Here is a 21,332-nt window from a genome sequence, read left to right as displayed (position 1 = left end):
CACCCAAGCCCACTTCCTTCATTTCTCCTGCTTTCCTTCCTGAAAGTCCCTGAAATGTCCATCTTCTCTTTGCCATGTTCCCCGTCCCATCCCCATCCCTCTCCCTTCCACAGTTCACCTAATGTGTCTGTTCCCCACTGTTTTGTCCCTTCCACTCCCGCCCCTCTTGTCTCATGCCTCCTTGCTGTGAGTTGTGTGTTAACTCTCATACGAGCCTCGACCAAGGTATACAAAACAAAAAAATAAAAAATAAAAAAAATTTGGAATTCGATTGCACACAACATACAGGTTCCTTTGTCAGCTATGTCGATAAGTGCTTGTTCCCTAGATAGCTCACCTTCCATTGCTTAAATGTTTAGAAATCGATTAGATGCGCTGCCGATCGATCTAATAGTTACAAAGCGAAACAATGGAGACGTCCCTCCCCCCCTCTTCTGTGAAGAGGAAGAAGAACCCTGCTGTGCCGTGATTCATGATGTCGACAACTCCCTCCCACTCGTGGTTGAGCGGGGGATGGAGCACGAGGGCATGAGTCATGAGTCACGCCGAGAGCGGGGGAAGGGCGGAGAAGGATAAGGACGAGATCCTTTCTTTGTTCTTGAGTATTAAGCATTTTGCTTCGGCAGAGAGTAGTCGTTCAGCAGACCTTCGGTTCCTGTTTAGCTTGGGTTAGGGTTGAGGCCTTCGCAAGCTTTTTGCTTCGGTTGGCTCGGTGAGCTTCGGCTGAGGCCTGGTTCAGGAGGAGGCTTTTTGGAGTCTTTTTGCTTTGGTGGTTCAGTGAGCTTCGGCTTCTGCTTAGCTCGCGAGAGCTTTTTGCTTTGAGCTGCTTTGTTTGGAAGAGAGTTGAGCTGGTCGCTTGGCTCGACCTGCGAGTGGTGGCTTCTTCTTCTTCTTCTTTGTCTATGGAGCTCTTTGTTATTCATTTTGGTTCCCGGCTTGGTGAGACTCATCGACCTCTTCTTGGAGGTGGTTCCTCGGGGAAGCGACGCATCGACGGGAAGGATCGGTGCCTCGTCTCACCAGCATGTGTTGACAAGCGTAGGAGCTCGGGAAGGATCGGCGCCTCGTCTCACCAACACGTGTTGAGAAGCACAGGAGGATTCGCGGGAGCTTGGGAAGGATCGCGGCTCACGGCGATTGGATCCAGCTCGCTCTCGCTGGAGCCCGGGTCCGAACAACTTCTCCACACGAGGTGGAGAGTTTCGAGATAGGTTCTGGGTTTCAGCTCACCTATCCTCTGAGCTGGAGCTCGTTATTAAAGGCCTCTGCCACCATTTCTTGGGTGTGTGTGTGTGCGTATGTATGTCCGTGGGCCCGTCTAATAAGTAGGAAATTGTAAAGTGCTTCATGTGCTGTAAATGTTTGCATCGCATTTCGTAAAGTCGGAATAGTTCTGCTCTTACGTGCTTCCCTAGTTCCCCCGCTATTATGAATAAATACCCCAATTGCTAAATGTTTTCATGTCGTCGCGTCGATTCTTTCATTGACTGAGCATTTCATGTGTTGAGAGTTAGAAAGCCGTTGGTTTGCCGTAAAAGGGGACATTTGGACCGACGGTTCTCGGCGATTAAGCCGCTCGGAATCGCGCACTGGACAGGCTCGCCTCCGGTTTGTTCCGTACGAGTTCCATCGAGGATGGAATACCCCTGTAGTTGGATCACGTTGGTATTTAGGTACATTGAAGATTGGCAATTGACCCTACCCCACGTGATTTGCCGATTGGCGTATTTCGGTTCTTGTACAAGGACCCGTCGCTCGGAGTTATCTGGGCGGCGATCTATATTCCGGGCAATCGGTCGGGTGGACTCGACTTCCGGCTCCGTCAGAGCGGTCGGTTGGCGGCCGACCCGGGCCCGGAACTGTATTCACACCCATAGACTTTTGTCACGTTTTATTGTTAACCTGAATTTAATATGGGTTAAATCTAAAATTTTTTGTCACCGATCCCTGCAGAATTCCCCATCATGACAATGTGAAAACATGTTTTTGAAATTTAAACGAATTAATTCAAAATGAAAAGTTGAAATGTCTTGAGTCAATCATTATTCAACCCCTCTCCTGAGGCACTCCAAATTGACCTCGGGTGCATCCAGTTTCCTTTGATCATCCTTGAGATGTCTCTATAACTTGATTGGAGTCTACCTGTGGCCAATTCAATTGATTGGACATAATTTAGAAAGAAACACCCCTTTCTTTATGTGGTCTCACAGTTTGAAAGAAACACCCCTTTCTTTATGTGGTCTCACAGTTTGAAAGAAACACCCCTTTCTTTATGAAGTCCCACAGTTGACAGTGCATGTCAGAGCAGAAACTCCACCATGAAGTCCAAGGAACTGTCCGTAGAACTCCGAGATAAAATTGTGAGGAGGCATCTATCTGTGGGAAGGGTATAAAACAATTTCTTGAGTGTTGAAAGCCCCAAGAGCAAAGTGAGCTCCATCATTATATTAGGAAATGGAATGACCCAGACTCTTCCTTGAACTGGCTGTCCAACCAAGCACGAGAGTTATCATGTACAGCCTGTGGCTGCTGGTTGCATCATTTTCTGGGGGTGCGTCTGTGCTGCTGATGCAGTGCCCTCTATTACCAGTGCTATGGTACTCATTTTGCCATTCCTGGAAGGATGATTGGCTGAAAGGATGACCCCACCTGGTGTGAGCTTGATGGCTGACAGACTCAAAACTTGATGGCTCAAACTCAAGAACCGAAGACCCTAAGATCTTAAGCCAGCCACCTTAACCATTAAGCCAACACCAGGCTTCAGAGGACTTTTTTTCTTCGTTGATGTATATTCCTTCTTCCTTTGATCCTCTCTATCAATTCTGCAACAAGCTTTAAGTCTGCTTCCTGCCAACCTTTGGGAGTGTTTGCAGATAATTTGGGAAGGTGAAACAAAACCAAGTTGTTTTTTTCTTCTTTCCTTTTCAGCCATCCCCTCTGTAACTGCCATGCTGGCACGATTTCAATGATCTTAATCCTGCTTTGAGTATGTTCCTGAAACCTCACCTCAAATGAGAGATATGATATTGTTGCGGATTTGGAAGCCTTTTGCACAGACAGACAGACAGCAGTCCCCATAGCTCAGTTATCTCAATAAGTATGTGTTTATAGTTGGGGCCCCATCCCCTAATTTGGGAAGTCTAATGCAAATGACTTGTGTGCACCACGGGTTTCTTTTATAGTCAGGTTTTTTTATATCTTGAAGCCACACAACGCCAACAAATCTCCTTCGTTCTTCACTCATCGCCTCAGCTCCGACTCCACCCCTTGCCCAATCAGGAAGCTCATCACATCGGGCCCGGCTCCGCATTAGCCAGATAGTGTTTGGCCCGACCAATGAGGGGAGGCTACTGGTTGCCCGGGAACCCCTCGTCCAATCAGGAGGCGAGTGGCAGGGGAAGAAGTCCCTTGGACCTGGCAAGAAGAGTAGAGTGGTTGGCAAGACCAGAGTATGGAAGTCATCGTGGAAATTGGCTTGGTCTTGGTCATGGTCTGCGCTCCTTTGCGGTGGCTCCTTGTGGTGGTGGTGATCAAGCAGCCAGGGTCGTGGGCCCGTGGACTTCGGGTTGTCGGTCTGAGACCCACCGTGTTGGGTTGGAGGCCGGTGTGACCGCACGAGGCGGAGAGGTACCCGTCAAGCCCCCAGCTCACCTTTCCTTCATGGTCTGAGGGACTGCATAAAGACCCCACAGGGTCCATTGCGTGCGTGTGTGTGTCCGTGAGCCCCATATGTAAGTGGAAATGGTTAAGTGCCTGTTTTTTGTAAACTGCATTTCTCATATTCGTTTGTAACTCTGTTCTTTGTCTCCCTTCCCGATTATCACCCCCATTACAAATAAACCCACTCAATTGTTAAATGTTCCAGTTTGTTGCCTGTCATTTCTCTATTGGCCCAGCATGGTGCATATTGGGAATTCGGGAGGCCGTGTTCCGTAAGTTGTTGTTTAGATGGACGGACTCTCGTGATTGCGCTCCGTTACAAAGAGCCTTTGTAACCATCGTGGTGAATATCAACCATCGTAATTGCATGTAACCATATGTAGTGAACATGGCTGGAGCGACCCGGTTCGACGAAGTCTGTCAAGGGTGTAACTTTCCTGGTAACTTGACGACGTGGGTACTGAGGTATATTGAAATTAGGCAATTAACCCTACCACACGCCATCAAAATATTGGCGACCACGGTCCGCTAAGGGACCCGTGACCTTTCGGACTTATCCAAAAGTCACGACTTCAATTCCGGAATGTTCGGTGGAGATGACCCTACTGCTTCCCCTAGTGGAGACGACCCTACCCTACCGAACCCTGTCCCACAACAATTTGATGTTCAGACTTGGCATGCTGGGCTTGGTTTACCAAGTGTGCTTTTGCTGCAATTTTTTCTTTGAAGACCATCTTATACCCTGTGGACCCCTTTGACCTGACCAATATGGTGGTCTCATCGTGTCTTTCACAGGTGCAAGTAATGTCGCACACAAACTAATGGATGAACCAGCATTTTATTGTACTAACAGATATTAAGTGAAAAATTCCAAAATAATCATATTTAACAGCAAAGATATCGTGGCATATTTCTTTCAAGACAAATCAAAAATCATGAGCATTTGAAGAAGCGGTGTTTTGCCTTATACACCACCATGGGTAAAATTTGTTATCTGCTTGGAAATAAATTGTAGTTCTCCTGCAGGTTTGGATTAATTTGAAACAACTTTTACGAGTTTTTTTTCTCTCCAAGAAGTGTTTCTGTGATTCAGGATGGGACAGATCGACAGCATTAGTCTATTATTAGGGTACCCTGTCAGTACAGGGTACCCTATTGTTTTTCTTCTGTTTATTATTACGCATTATTATTATTATTTTTCCGCCGGCATTTTGCACCCTTTTTCGCTTTAAAAATCATTTTCTCTGGGACACTAAGTCCGATCGACAGGAGATTTTCACCATAGTATGTATCTTTTTTGATAGCACAATCACGTTATAATTATGACGTCATTGGTCACGTGGTACGGTCGCCATCTTGAAAAAAAGCGAGAAACTTTGGACATCTGTATCTCGGAAATCGTGCAATGGAAAAATTTTTCGTTTGATACATTTTACTCAGCTCCCTATGGGGAACACGTGTGATTTTTCCTGACGTCATAGGTGAAGCGATATACCGGTGAAAATTCGTCAAGTAGAACGCTGTATAGGAAAAATCTGAAAAATTTTGAGCATCATCTACGCCTAAAATCACCAACGAAAATGTTTTTCTTGACGTCATCGATGACGTATTTCGGCCGCCATCTTGTTTTTTAGTGTTTTTTTTTTTAAAAATCTTCTTCTCCAGAACGGCTGTGCAGATTGAGGCGAAACTTTACAGGCACATTCCCCCTGAGGTCCTCTTTCAAGTTTGTTAATTTGTTGTTGATACGTCACATGGTTTGGCGGCCATCTTGAAAAAACCCTAAAACCTTCAAACATCTTCTTCTCCAGAAGCGCTGGTCCAATGAAGGCGAGATTTCAGAACTGTATTCGTGATATGTATGCGATGCAAGTTTGTTAATTTCGAAGTGATAGGTCACATGGTTTGGCCGCCATGTTGGATTTAAGAAAAATATTAAATAATGTTTTCTCTGGTATTTCATAAGCCATCGAAGCGAAAATTTGCAAGTGCCTTCCTCGCTCAACTCAGCATACAGGGTAAAAAAATTTTTACCTCAGAAGTCACATGGTTTGGCGGCCATATTGGATAGAAAAATAGACCTTATCCGATTTTCACGAAACTTCACACACTTGTTCGGGTCGACGATGGAAAGCAGAATTTAAATTTATGATATCATAGGTCACAAGGTTCGGCAGCCATCTTGGATTGAAAATGAATAAATTTTAAAAATCTTCTTCTCCAGAAGGGCAAGACAGATCAAGACGAAACTTAACACATATATTCCCCATGAGGTCCTTTCTCAAGTTTGTTAATTTGTTCTTGATCGGTCACATGGTTTGGCGGCCATCTTGAAAAAACCCGAAAACCTTCAAACATCTTCTTCTCCAGAAGCGCTGGCCCAATGAAGGGGAGATTTCAGAACTGTATTCGGGACAGGAAGGCGATATAAGTTTGTTAATTTCGAATTGATAAGTCACATGGTTTGGCCGCCATCTTGGATTTAAGAAAAATATTAAATAATGTTTTCTCGGGAACCGCTTAACCAAACGAATCGAAAATTTGTAATTATCATCGAGAGGGCAGTATGCACGCATGGTAAAAATTATGACGTCTCACGTCACATGGTTTGGTGGCCATCTTGGATAGAAAAACGCACCTTTACCAATTAACACGAAACTTCACAAACGTGTTCCAATACCCAGTTGGAAGCAGAATATAAATTTCTGATGTCATAGGTCACATGGTTCGTCAGCCATCTTGGATTGAAAAACAATATCTTCAAACGTCTTTTTCTCTGAAACAGCTGAACAGATCCAGGCGAAACTCCACCACTATGACCGCCTCTCCATGACGAATAAAAAGTTCTCACCCCCTTTTGAGGTACGATGCAACGTTTGGCAGCCATATTGGATTGAAGGAAAAATATTAATTAATGTTTACTCTGGAACTACTGCATCAATAAATGTGAAACATCAAGTTTATGGTGGAACGCTCATGCGGAATGAGGGTTTGAAATTTCAACGGGATCGGGCCCAGGGTTTGGCAGCCATGTTGGTTTTAAGAAAAATATTAAATAATGTTTTCTCTGGAACTGCTTAACCAAGCGAAGCGAAAATTTGCACTTATCGTCGCCGATTGTGCTTGCACATGTGGTGAAAATTATGACATCACAAGTCACATGGTTTGGCCGCCATCTTGGATTTAAGGATAAATATTAATTCATGTTTAGACTGGAACCGCTGCTTCTATATATACGAAACTTCAGATTTGTAATTTAGCCGACATGCGAAACAAAAGTTTAAAATTTCAACCTGATCGGTCACGCGGTTTGGCAGCCAGAATTATTTAATTATTTGAATCTGTTCGTCAGTAATAAGGAAATTGAACGCTTTGTGCTGCCCGGTTCGTAACTCGTCTGTTCCGCGCCGTCTCGAAGCAGGCCTGTGTTTGTATCACCATTAAATAATGTTTTCTCTGGCACCGCTTATCCGATAAATGCGAAACTTTGCGACGATGATTTAAGTCTCATGTTGTATCAGTTGTGTCAAAGGCGGACGGACTGGGTACCCGGTCATCACTGCCAGCAGTTATAAAGTGGCAGTTCTAGTTATCATTATTATTATTATTATATGGAGATAGTGTAGCCAGGGCCGGATTTAGGGGCAGCGACCCAGGTGACTGCTTGGGGTGTCAGGCTTTGAGTGAGCCTGTGATGAAGATATAACTGGTTTATTAACAAGGAAATTTGGTCTGTCACGCCTGTGCTCCACCAACACTACTATTCCGATTGACTTGAAATTTGAAGAGGATTTATGTTTCAAGTCACTGAATTAAACCAGCCAATTATTTTTGAATTCAAATTTGTTTTTTGGATTCTGCAAGAATTGTGCTCTGCATGACGTCGTCTTGTTTGCTTGTTTGTTTGTGTGTTTTTTTTTTCCGCACAGATCTTTCGTGCTTTTCTCTGCAACCGCTTGTCGGATTAAGAGGAAATTTTCACCATTGGAACGACTCGTCATAATTATCTTTACAACATTCCACATGAGATCATCGGTCACATGGTGTGGCAGCCATATTGTGAAAACGGGAAAATTTGGACCTCTGTATCTCTGAAACCGAACTCAGGAAAAAATTTAAACTTTGCACAACGCAAGTACCCCTCATGGGGAATGAGTGGATTTTTCCATGATGTCATGGGTGCCTTCATCATGACGTCATAATTGCAGATGCAGAACGCCACATCCAATCAGTATGAAAAATTTGAGGGTCATCTCGGGATGAAATGGTCCTTAGAAAAACGGACCCCAGATCCGCAACTGTGTGTGTGGTGTGTGTATGTATTTTGTCGTTTTTGTATCAAACGCCTCAATTTGTCCCCTGTAATTGCGGCAGCATTAAGGAGCCTTCAGGCTCAACATTAAGGAGTGGAAGTGACTTCTATTGCATCCTACCTATTGACCAGATTGATATTTGCAGTGTTTTAAACTTCATGTCCTTCATTATTTTCAGATGTCTGTCCTGTCAATGTGGAATCCAGACACAAAGGTTTATCTTTCTCAGAAACTTTAAGATCTGCTTCTGTAAAGGAAGATGAAGATTTTGGTTCATTTGACAAATGGCAGTCCTGTCTGTTCTGCAACAGGTGAGCAGAAACCCTCAAAATGAACATTCAATCTTTTCAATTCAAAGTTTCTCAAATTTTTGAAATCTTTTAATATTTTGCATTTTCAGTTTGACAAAAAAGGTAAAATAACTTCTTCTTCTTTGTTTTTCAAGAACAAACACGAAGTCCAGTGGGACAGATAAGGTCCAGGAGCAGCTTGAGAGTGAAGAAGATGTCTATTTTGAAGAAACAATCCCAAGAACAAGACTCCCAACCTTCAAAATTCAAGTGCACATCTGGTGAAAACAGCACAAAGATCAATATTAAGTTAAACAAAGCCAAAAATGTGATCGAAAGGCAAATGCATTATATGTGTAATATATGCAGTGTGGAATTTACTTCACCGAGAAACATCAAAATACACATGAGGACCCACAGAGGAGAACGCCCACACAAATGTTCCACATGTGATAAGGGTTTCTCTCATAAAGCCCATTTGAATGCACATATGAGGATCCACACAGGACAGCATCCTGTCAAATGCTCCATATGTGACAAGGGTTTCTATCATAAAAGTGGTTTGAAAATGCATATGAGGATCCACACAGGAGAGCGTCCTTACAAATGCTCCATATGTGATAAAGCTTTCTCTCAAAAAGGCGATTTGAAAATGCATCTGATCATCCATACAGGAGAGCGTCCTTACAAATGCTCCACATGTGATAAAGGTTTCTCTCATAAAGGCAATTTGAATGCACATATGAGGATCCACACAGGAGAGCATCCTTTCAAATGCTCCATATGTGAAAAAGGTTTTTCTCATAAAAGCAGTTTGAAAATGCATTTGAGCACACATACAGGAGAACATCCTTACAAATGCTCCATATGTCATAAAGGTTTCTCTCTAAAATTCGATTTGAAAATACATACGAGGATCCACACAGGAGAGCGTCCTTACAAATGCTCCACCTGTGATAAAGATTTCTCTCGAAAAAGCCATTTGAAAATACATACGAGGATCCACACAGGAGAGCGTCCTTACAAATGCTCCACATGTGATAAATATTTCTGTCGAAAAGGCGATTTGAAAATACATATGAGGATCCACGCAGGAGAGTGTCATTTCAAGTGCTCCATATGTGACAAAGATTTCTCTCGAAAATGCGATTTGAAAATACATATGAGGATCCACACAGGAGAGCGTCCTTACAAATGCTCCACATGTGATAAAGGTTTCTCTCGAAAAAGCCATTTGAAAATGCATATGAGGATCCACACAGGAGAGCGTCCTTACAAATGCTCCATATGTGGTAAAGATTTCTCTCAAAAAGGCGATTTGAAAAGACATATGAGGACCCACACAGGAGAGCGTCCTTACAAATGCTCCATATGTGATAAAGATTTCTGTCGAAAAAGCCATTTGGAAATACATCTGAGGATCCACGCAGGAGAGTGTCATTTCAAATGCTCCACATGTGATGTTGGTTTCTCTCATAAAGGCAGTTTGATGAAACATATGAGGATCCACACAAAAGGGCATACAGGAACTAGAAAATGAAGCATCCTTCAAATACTTCGGAACAGAAGAAGGCTTCCAGGTTAAACACAAAAATAATGTGCAAAATAATCAGCGAAGAGTATCTTTGCAGAATAAGACTAATTCTGAGGTCATCCCTCTCTCCAACAAAACCAAAGCTATAACCCAACTTGCATTGCTAGTATTCTAATATAGCCTTGCAATTATAAACTGGTCACTATTGGAGGTCAACAATTTAGACACCAAAACAAGGAAACTTGAACTATTCATAAGATATTTTCCAAAAACTAATGCAAACTGAGGTTGTACTCACCAAGACGAGAATGAGGAGACGGTGTGATGGAGTTTAACCAAGTGCACAGAACACACCGTGTGTCGGACGAGCAGAGGATGTGAATAGCTCAACAGACTTTTGGATGAGATTTGTACACGGGCAAGAAAACAAACCAGAAAAGGGATCCTTACTCCATTGAGCAACAAACTTTAAAAAGAAGGTGCAATTGATGGATACGACACAGGAAAACAAAACAGAAACAAACCCTGCCCCAATGATTGCAAAGAAAAAAAAAAAGAAAGACTGCAAGAATAAATATCAGCAGATATACTCCAACAAATGGGAGAATGACAACAGTGCAGGAAGATGTTAAATAGAGTTGGACAGGTCAGGGATAGACAAGGAATGCTCCTTGGAATGGCCACGAAGGTCAAATTAATTGGGATGGAGAACGAATCATCATAAATGCTCAACATCAAGGATTCTACACCAATGCCTTTTGGAGAATTGCACGATTGAACCAATCCGACAAATGCAGGTTTTGTTGGGTCAAAACAGAGTACCAGTCACCTCCTTTTGGGATGTAAAACAACTCCTGGCAGAAAAGCTGTACACAGAAAGACATGACAGCGTCTGTTGAGTAATCAACTGGCACATTTGTAAACATTTCAACATCCCGGTCCCAGAACAATCATGGAAATGCAAACCAAGTCCGATCCTTGAAAATGAAAAAATAATGCTCACTCATGACAAAATTATCCCCTCATGTGTCGACATCACAAACAAAGCCTTGCGTCTGGAAATGGTGCTCAAACACAAAAAGGAAAAGTCAGCATTGTTGATTGTGGTTCCAGTTCCCAATGACTTTTGCACTAAATGCTCCAAAAATCAGGAACATGAACACATACCAGGATCTGTAAAATGAGGTCAAGAGGACTTGTAAATTGAAGAAATCTGAAATTATTCCAGTGAAAGTCAAAGCTGCAGGAATGATAAAAAAAAAATCCTGACTGAGTCCTGATAAATCATTTCAGGAAAAGTGGAGGACATCGGAGGTACAGTGAAGATTTTGAAAAGAGCCCTTGGAACGGGAAGATGAGAATGACATTTCACAGTTTGGTTCATGAATCATGATCCTTTACCAATCGGGCATGGAGATTTTGCGTTCTCGGAGAACTTCCTCCCACACCCTCAAATCCAAATGGTGATAACCAACGAGATTCAACTGGTGCACTGCATGTTTCTTGTGTATAACTGGGAGAGAGGAAGCATGTGGAGGGTGCAAGATGAGAAATGAGTCAGAGGAATATGGAAACCACTGATCTGTTGGCGGTGGCAAAGTGATAAGCCCATCGACTCGGCTTCATTGTAAGAGATTCCAATGATCTTGAAAGCCTTGGTTTCCACAGCATCAAGATGTGTCAGTGGAGCGAGCCCAGATGGGAGAGCAGCACTCCATTCAGCTGTGGTTGGCCCGGGATTCGAAAGGCAGGCAGTTTGGAGAGAAATGCAGGATGCCAGGCCTTATTCAATGCTTGAGATATACCCGAAGAGACAGCCCTGATATGTTCTTTGCCAAAAAGGCCTCAAATCATTGTTGGGAGAGTGAGAGCTGCATCTCCAAGGTAAATTGACCTGGTCTTTATCCAAATTTATTATTTGAGTTGAGACTGTTGGAGAAAAGGGATGATTTTATGTCAACTGTGATGATGTATTTCATGACCTTGCTGAAGATTGGAAGCAAGGTGATTGGAATGTCGTTCAGGGAATCCATTTTTTGTGCCTTTTTTATGTGTTGTTGGCTGACTTCCAAGCAGATTCAACATTACTGATTGTAAATGAGAGTGTGAAAAGGGCAAAGAGAGGAAGTGCAAGATTAGCAGAGCAGGATTTTAGGACACGTGAGCTGATGCCGTACAATCCATTTGCAGAGTCAATGTTTGCAAGAAACTTTAATAACTTATCAGGTGCAAAAGACACAGAAGACCGGAGCAGTTAGTTGTGATTTTGTAAGGTGGGTGCAAAGACAGATTGGTTAAGGTGGGTTTTCACGAGACACGCGAACGCATCCTTCGCGAACCGTTTGCATGTCCCGTGAAAACCCACCTGAAGGGACACAAGATTTTGAATCAAACATGATGGCGATGGAATTCCATGGCCTTTGGAATAAGTTCAGACTTTCATTTTCACACATCCTAAAAACCTGCTCTGCTGCTGTTGTAGTCCACGAGTTGTGTATTTGAGTGCAAAAGTTTGGTTCGGTGTTTTATGGGTAACACTGTCTGGGGAATTCAAATATGCTTGTCTTACAAGCGGCAACCTGGGGTGACCTTGGTGAAAATTGCAGATTTCGATGCAGCCATGGCCCCCGCTTCCCCAACAAAATTATGGGGGAGGGCAACCATAAATAGGCATAACTCGAATGATTTTTGTTACAGGATTCCATATTACCACTGTAATTTATCGTATCTTAACTCTGTCAGACAACATAATCACAATGTAAATCTTCAAAAATAAATGCCAGTGTATGTCCGTCCGTCCGTCTCCTCCATCACTTCAAAACCATTTAATGTTCCAACTCCAAACTTTGCATGCAAACGAAGGGAACTCCAACGTCGTGCATTATGAAAATTGGGTGTTTGAGTTAATTTATACACCTTTTGAAGATAACTTACGGCCTTATTTAATTATCCTTTATCAAGGCGGCATTATCCTTGGTCACCTTGCTGGGGTTTTGATTCGCCATTGATTTTGGCCTGCTATGCAATGCCTTGACTTGGAACAGGCCGCAACGATTTCTTACCGATAAATTTCACTTTCCTCATTCATATCATCGAATGCCTGATCATCATACCAACAAATTGCTGCATACATTGCAATGCTTATAAATGCCTGGAGACACCAGAGTTTGTGGCTTTATTTCATTTTCACACATGCCGCAACCTCCAGGATCTCTTGATCTCAGCCAAATTTGAAAATTTCCAGTTAATTGGATGAAATTTGAGGATTTTAGAAAATTTGGCTCAAATTGGCAGATTCGTTCATGTCGACCCTTTTGGTCGACATAATTTTACGATACTTCAATGCGGGACCATTCCAAGGTCGGTGACACTCATCTCCGAAAAAATTCAGAACAATCAGTTGAGTTGTTTGTGCTGGAGGCGAGTGTGTGTCACCAATAGGTCAGATCTGAATCAGGATCTTAACTAAAATCGAATGGGGTTGTTCTTGTCACCTCAGCCAACTCTTCCACCTCAATTTGTCGCAAGTCATCCACAACTTTTCGAGATTTCATGCTATACATAGTTTTTGTTCCAATCTCTCAATGGTGAAGAATCACTTTAAAAAAAATTCTCGTATCCAGATCTGATTTTGGATCTTCACCAAAATTAAGTGTTGCTGTCCTCGGTTGTTCAACGACATGCAAAGAAAATTCAGAACAATTGCTTTTAAACTGGCCAAAAATTGCATGACTGACAGACAGACAGACAGACAGACAAATGCAACAGACAAACATACTTGGCAAAAAAAAATTTTCTCCAAGTAAAAAAAAAAAATCACTCATGGTTGATCACACTCATGTACTGGATCTACGTTGTCGATGGCAAACCATCGCATATTCCCACGTGCACTGCTTTGTCCCATTAACGCTCGGTGAAATTTTATCTTGCAAAATGGACTGACTATTGTTTTCTATTTGATGTGCTTTATGACCAAAGACTTACTATGTTTACTAAATCAGAAGTCATTGCAAGCATGTCAACATTTCATGAAACATTAATTTAACACTGTCCAGCAATATAGAACTGTGCATCAATTTAATCATAGGAATGAACTGTGTATAATATTAATGATAATTATTCATAATCAATTAGATAAATACAGTAAAACCTGTGACTGTTTGTCACTCATGGGGGCCACATAAGTAAGTTCTTTATAAAATAATTTACCATGTACAATGGTAAATACACTTTAAAAAAAATCAGCCCCCATGACCCCACCCCCTCTGGCCCGGCCCCTTGGGGTCATATCAAAAATCTGACAGTGTTGTGCACTTCCGCATACATATATCTACTATGTCCCAAAGTTTCAAGTTCCTATCTCAAATGGTGTTGGAGGAGATATTTTGACCCCCTATCCGCGAACCACCCCCTACCCCCAAGCACCCTCTGATCATCATGTGTTTAAAAAAAGATGTTGTTAAATGTACAACTCATGAATATGTTTGATTTAAAAAGCTATAAGACAATATATTTTTTTTAATCGACCCCCATGACCCCAACCCCTCTGGCCCGGCCCCGAGGGGTCATATCAAAAATCCGAAAGTGTGCACTTCCCCATACATCTATCTACTATGTCCCAAAGTTTCAAGTTCCTATTTCAAATGGTGTCGGAGGAGTTACAGGGTAAGACAGACGGACAGACGGATGGACGGCAGAGCCAATCACAATATTCCCACTTTTTTTCGAAAGCGCTGGAATAAAAATCACATTTGACGAAACGGAACGGCACTTGGTAGAGCGCTACCTCCGAGGCTGAACAGTTTGTATCCCACTGATAGACCGGATCTGAATCCGGACCTCATCCAAACCAAATCGGCTTGTTCTTGTCACCTTACCAGCTCTTCCACCTCGTTTTATCACAAGTCGTCCACAACAATTTGAGATATCATTCAATACGTAGATGTGGCCCCATCTCTCAATGATAAAGAATTGCTTGAAACAATTCTCAGATTCGGAATTGGATTTTCACCAAAATTAAGCATTGCTGTCCTTTGCCGGTCAACGACATACACAAAAAAAATTCAGAACGATTGCTTTAAAACTGTATCCAAAAATTGTGTTACAGACAGACAGACAAATGCAAAAGGCCAACATACTTGGCAAAAACAAACCAAACCGATCGAAACACTTAGGGAAAAAAATAAAATAAAATATGAAGTAACAATCAAACAGGCAGGGGTGAAAAACTTAACCTCCACCACCTTTGGTGGCAGAGGTGAGAAGAACGTACAAATTCAATCATTTTGAGGAGGTAATTTATGGTCTTCTGATGAATAGGCACACCATTTAAAGTTTTGATTATTGTGATTGCCACACCCAGTTCTATATACTGTTATTCCTATTGCCTACAATTACATTACAATTCTGACTTGAGAATTTATGGTGTGTCAAGCTCTTTACAATGATCTAATCCATTCGAAAATGTTTCTGTCTTTCCTCTGGAAAATATAGCTGTTGGAATTGTGAAAATATCAATAATCTATTTCATGTTGAAATTTTCTGTATTGTACCAATTTTAAACAGTCTGAATTTTGTTACTTTGTGACCTTTAATGACCGAATTAGTGACGCAATTGAGAAAGTGATTACATCGTCTGAAGGAGGGTTTAGATTCGATCAATTTATCCGGGTAATTTGTAACCTTTTGAGAAAAAATAAATCGAGTTCGGCCCATTTGTGTTTGCCCAACACCACAATTTTGTTGGAAAAACGGGGGCAATGGTTATAGAAATGTGCAATTTTCACCTTTATCGCCTGGGTTGCAGCTCATAAGAAAAGCATATTTGGATTCCCCAGTCCTTATCACCCCAAAAACACCAAACCAAACTTTTACACTCAAAAACCTATGAAGTGGTCTCCTCTCCTGGGCTATTGCACATCCTCTTTCTCCCCTTTTCATCCTATCATTTGACTGAGGTCACCTTCTATCTCCTTGAAAATCAGCTAACATCACTGCATTGCATAAAAAGGGGCAAAAGCTGAACCCCTGACCTCGAGCTCACTTCCAGTCAGAAGCAAGGTCAGAGAATCCATCATCACAGTTGACATAATATCAAAGCTTTTCTTCAACAGCCTCCTCTCGGATCAATTTGGATTCAGAACAGATCCTTCTGCCTTGGACATGCCACTGAAAGTCACCCAACATGGATGGAGGACTTCAGTGTGAGACATGAGATCAGGGTCGTCTCTCTGTACACATAGTGCTTTGGATACACTCTGGCATCCTTCTTTACTCTTCAAACTCTCTGCTTATGACGTCCAAGGCCAACTCCACACATGCCTTCCTGACTTCATCTACCCTCACAGTCAACGTGTGGCACTCACCGGAATCCGGAATGATCCCTCTGACTCTGTAAAACCCCCTTCATCGATTTTCTGATGACTCTACCCTGTGCCATGATATTCCTCTTCCTTCTTACAGACAGGCAGCAACCTCTTTCCTCTCTTCAGACCTTGAAAAAAGATCACAAGCTGGTCAAACACTTGGAATATGTCTTTCAAGCCTGACAAATCTCCCACTCCCACTATCTCTCTCCAAATGTACCAATTGGCAAACCCTCCCCCTCTACTTTCTTCATCATGCTCTTTATGAAGTTCTCTCACGATCAGCCATGATCTTTCTTGGGCAAATCACATGGGGGAGGTGAAGACTTGGGGCTGGGGGAGTTGAGAACTTGATGTAGTGCCGGATGGTTTAATCAGCATCTTTTGAGAGCAGAAAGCTGTATATTATTAACTTCAGATATTATTGTATACATTTGACTGTTGTTTGCATAGTGTTGTGAAGTCAGACATTTTACATTACGTTGAAGTTGTGTGGGCACCTGCTCCAATAGAATATTGGGAGACCATGAATATTTTGAAATTGTTTATAATAAGAAGACTGTTTATTTTGAAACTTGAATATATCAAGAGTTTCAGAATAAAGAAAAGTCCTAATATCAGAAGTGCTCTCTCTCTGTGGTATTGGGAATATGTAATGGCACACGATAATCGATTTTGGTCACTTGTTGATCAAAAACAAAATGTATCCGTGTTCCTGAAGGTTACAACACAGATAAAACATGTCTGCAGCAGAACTATATTTGGCACTCCAACTATTTTTCAAGCAATTATTTCAAACTGGTCCAACAGTTTTTTGAACTGCAAGATGTCCTGCACATCCAAGTCTGGAACTGCAACCACAGCAAACAATCCTGCAACATCAAGTTTAGCAGGGAAGAATGCAATAACCAACTAGCATCCATTGAAGACAAAGTCTTCGATATCCCCCACCATAGTAAATGAGGACAAGTAGCAAAAGGCACCAGTTCAATTTATTCTTGATGTGTGTACCAAATTTCATCAAGAAATAGTTAATAGTTTTGCAACTATGCTCTGGAAACAAAGGTTAACCTCAATTATTTCTTAATACCCAACTTGTTTCCATGGAAAGTGACAGAAATTTTTTTGGTGGAAATCTCTAAATATCAAAAGGCACCAGTTCAGGACTTGCTTGATATGTGTACCAAATTTCGTAAATATATCTTGAGGGGATTTGTAGTTAAGCTCCGGAAACGAAATGTGACGGACGGACGGAACCCATTTCTATATCCCCGCCAACTTTGTTGGTTGGCCAGGGATAATGAAGAGCAGCAGCTGCGTTCATTTACTCACTCATTCATTTCCTTATTTTGAAGGCAGCCTTTGGCTGCTGGTTGTATTTTTGCTGGAACCATGATTATTCTGCTGTTCCAGTGCCCCCAGAAGTTGAGGCCAATAATTTGCAACTTGTTTCGTGGGTCAACGATAGGTCACCTTTTTGTGAAGGACCCCTTTAGATCTTTAACGTTCACCAACTATTTTTCATGGATGGGATGCCCAGTTTAACTTCCATCCGAAGGACAGCACACATGGAAGCCTCTACCTGCTTGCAAAGCACAATCGATAGTTGAAGCTGGTCCAAAATTCGAACCCTGGAAGGATGGCTCAGATACGAGTGTGTGCAACTCCAGGCCATTCTTCCAGCCATGTTCATTCATGAAAAAGCCTTTGGATGTTCACAGCTTCTTTGCTTATAAATAACAACAGTTCATTACCTTCACCCACCAATGGTTGGCAGAGGTTGTGTTTTCACCTCTGTTTGCTTGTATGCGTGGGATGTCTCAAAAAGTTGTGGATGAGTTGGTTGGGTGACGAGAACAAGCCGATTCGATGTCGGTTCAAGTCCGAATCCAGATATGGCCTATTAGTGGGATCCAAAATGTAAACTAATCGGTTTGGGGGAGGTTTGCGCTCTACCCAGTGCCCTTCTTGTTTAATCTGTTCATAAGGGCTAGACCACTGTATTCCCTGGATGTCAGAAAGGACAACTAAAATGGGGGCTTGTAATTACCCTTGCCATAGGAGTGAGGGAATTGCATTTGGGTTTGTTTTTTTTTTGTTTGTCTGCTCAGAACTTTCATGTTTACCTGTACAACTTATTGTCGGATTGATACGAATTTTTCACCACTGGTGTGACTTCTCTTGTGGAATATTTTAGTGATCATCGTGACATCAACGGTCACGTGGTGTGGCAACCATGTTAGAAAAAATTTGGATCTCTGTATCTCAAACTGTATGAAGGAAAAAATTGTAAATTGGCACATAGCAAATACTCCTCAAGGGGAATGTTATTAATTTTTTATGACGTCATATGTGTCTTCGTTATGACGTCATTGTATATGTGGAAAGCCACATCCGAGCAGTATGAAAATTTTGAGTGTCATCACTGGATAAAATGGTCCACCAAAGATTTTTTGGTCACGTCATTGGTCACGTGATTTGGCAGCATTTTTTTTCTTCTTTTTTTTACTTTCAAAAATAATCTCAAATGGATGAACAGATCGAGACAAAACTTTGCACTTATGACTGCCTATTCATGAGGAACAAAAGGTTCACTCATATGATGTAGTCGGTCACATGGTTTGCTAGCCATATTGGATTTACCCTAAAACATTTAAAAAAATCTTCTCCAGAACAGCTGGACAGGTCAAAGGGAAATTTCACATACATGTTCCCTAAGGCATATGTGTCCAAGGTTGTTGAGGAATAACATGCAGATGCCCGTCTACGATGGGTATAGGGGACAAGACGGATCACAATACTCAGTTACGGTAGTTTCTTTGGATATTTTGCGCTACATTCAACAACTCAGTTCATATTGGCGGCGTGTCTGGTTGCCAATGGAAGCGTTTTTTTTTGTTTGTTTGTTTGTTTTTGTATACCTTGTCCAGGCTCGAATGAGAACTAACACACAACACACAGCAAGGGGGCATGAGACAAGAGGGGAGGGAGTGGGAAGGACAAAACAGTGGGGAACAGAGACATTAGGAGATCCGTGGAAGGTAGAGGGATGTGGCGGCGAACATGGGGAATACAAGATGGACATTACAGGGACTTTCAGGAAGGAAAGCAGGGAATTTGAAGGAGGTGGGTTTGGGTGGATTATCGGGGGTAGAAAAGATCGAGGATTTGGATGGGGGACGATAAGAGGTGGTGGTGAACAGCTGATTGAAGGCCTGGAGGGAAGAGTGGGATTGAATAGAGTGAGGGAGTTTATTCCAAAGGTGGAAAAAAGAGGAATGAAAGAGTGAAGGTGAGCAGTGATTCGTGATTTTGATAGTTTTACCAGATGGGGGTTGTTGGCGGACCTTGAGCGCCCTGCGGAAATGTGTTGGGAACAAATCGCAGAGAGAGCAGGGGTTGCGAGGCTGGATAGGAGATGGTAGAAGACAGAAAGACCACTGACCAACCTGCGGTGATTGAGTGAGAGGCCCAAAGACTCAGCCTCATTACAGGAGATGCCAATAATCCGAAATGCCTTGGTTTCTACAGCGTGAAACCGAGAAAGGTGGGAGGCAGGAGCACCAGCCCAGAGGGGAGAGCAGTACTCCATCACGCTGCGGACAAAAGCTTTGGAAGTGGTCAGGAGCTCACGTGGGCCGAGGAAGGACTTTGCACGGCAGAGGATTCCCAGTCGTCGACTGGCTTTGGAGGTGAGGTTTGAAATGTGACTTTCCCAGGAAATGTCATGGCAGATAGTGAGACCCAGAAGCTTGAAAGAATGGACTGTTGAGGATCCCAGAGGATTGTTGAGGAAGTGGATGGGGGTGGGGGTCGTACCTTTCGAAGAGACATCGTGAGAGTGTGAGAATTGTCCGGATTGAAAGACATGTTCCAGGTGTTGGACCAGTTTGTGATTTTATCCAAATCTGCAGTGAGCGAAGAAGCTGCTGCTTGCCGGTCTGAGGGATGACCGATTGTACGGCAGAGGGTGGAATCATCAGCAAAGAGATAAAGAGGATTTTCCAGAGAGTCAGAGAGATCTTTTATGAAAACCAGAAAAAGAACAGGGCCCACATCGCTACCTTGAGGAACTCCTGCCTGGACAGGAAGAGGGGATGAAAGAACTCCATTGAGTGCCACACGTTGACTGCGACAGGAGAGGAAGTCTGTGAGCCATGACTGGAGATGGCATTGGATACCTTCGGAAGAGTTTGGTGAGCAGGGCAGGGTGCCAGACAGTGTCAAAAGCACGTCATATGTCCAGGGATACGGCTCCGATTTCCTGTCTGGTGTTGAGGACCTCCATCCATTGTTGGGAGAGCAGAAGCAGCATATCCAGGGTAGAGTGATCTGGTCTGAAACCAAATTGATGATCAGAAATCAAGCCATTGGAGAAGAGGAAGGATATAATGTCTGAAGCGATTATGGATTCCATAGCCTTGCTGATGATTGGGAGAAGGCTGAGTGGTCTGTAGTTGCAGGGATCTGTTTTTGCACCTTTTTTAAGCAGGGCAGTGATGTTTGCTGATTTCCAAGCAGATGACCTTGAGCAAATGAGAGGGTGAGCAAGAGCAGAGAGAGGGTGAGCAAGAGCAGAGAGAGGGTGAGCAAGAGCAGAAGAGCAGGCTTTGAGGACACGTGGGCTGATGCCGTCTGGAGCGGTTGCAGAATCTGAGTCAAGGTTTGACAGAAAGCTCTCCACATTGTCAGGAGAAAAGGACACAGAGTCCAGGGACAGTTGGGTGCGACTGGGTAAGGTGGGTTGAGAAAGTGATGGGTTTTGGACACAATATTTAGCTGCAAACAATGAGTTTCGGCATTCAGCTTTTTCACGTGCGGTATCAGCAGTGCGGCCATTTGACGTAAGGGAGGGATGGAGGGGGAACATACACCAAAAAGAGATTTGTTTAGACGCCACCAGGATTTTGAGGAGGGAGAGAGGTTTGAGAGTTCAGAATTGAGATTAGAAAGATGTTGTTTTCTGGCTCTCCTGAGGGTAGATACACACTTGTTCCAAGCTTCATGGAAGGAACTGAGTTTGCCCTCAGTTGGGTTTGCTTTCCATGAGGCAAATGCAAGTTGTTTCAGGATAACTGCCTCACCACAAGCTTCAGTGAACCAAGTGCAGGAGGAAGAGTAGAACAACTGAAGACGAGAGGGGATAAATCTGTGCATGAGGGAGAGCAAG

At 42.8% G+C, this 21,332-nt stretch overlaps 1 protein-coding gene across 1 annotated transcript in view; it reads left to right on the top strand.

Moving 5' to 3' along the window:
* The window catches only part of LOC147021218 (uncharacterized), a 93,320-nt gene that overhangs the window by 4,861 nt on the left and 67,127 nt on the right, over positions 1 to 21,332 (top strand). The window contains exons 2-3 of the mRNA XM_085893701.1: positions 8,152 to 8,284; positions 8,419 to 9,744. Of these exons, the coding sequence (XP_085749827.1) occupies positions 8,233 to 8,284; positions 8,419 to 9,744 (1,378 nt within the window). The 5' untranslated portion in view covers positions 8,152 to 8,232. The remainder of the gene's footprint in view (positions 1 to 8,151; positions 8,285 to 8,418; positions 9,745 to 21,332) is intronic.

Source organism: Eptatretus burgeri, chromosome 8, assembly GCF_056783735.1.
Source record: "Eptatretus burgeri isolate ZD-2024b chromosome 8, Ebu_testis_v1, whole genome shotgun sequence".
NCBI lineage: Eukaryota > Metazoa > Chordata > Myxini > Myxiniformes > Myxinidae > Eptatretus > Eptatretus burgeri.
This window is presented reverse-complemented; position numbering and strand designations above follow the sequence as displayed.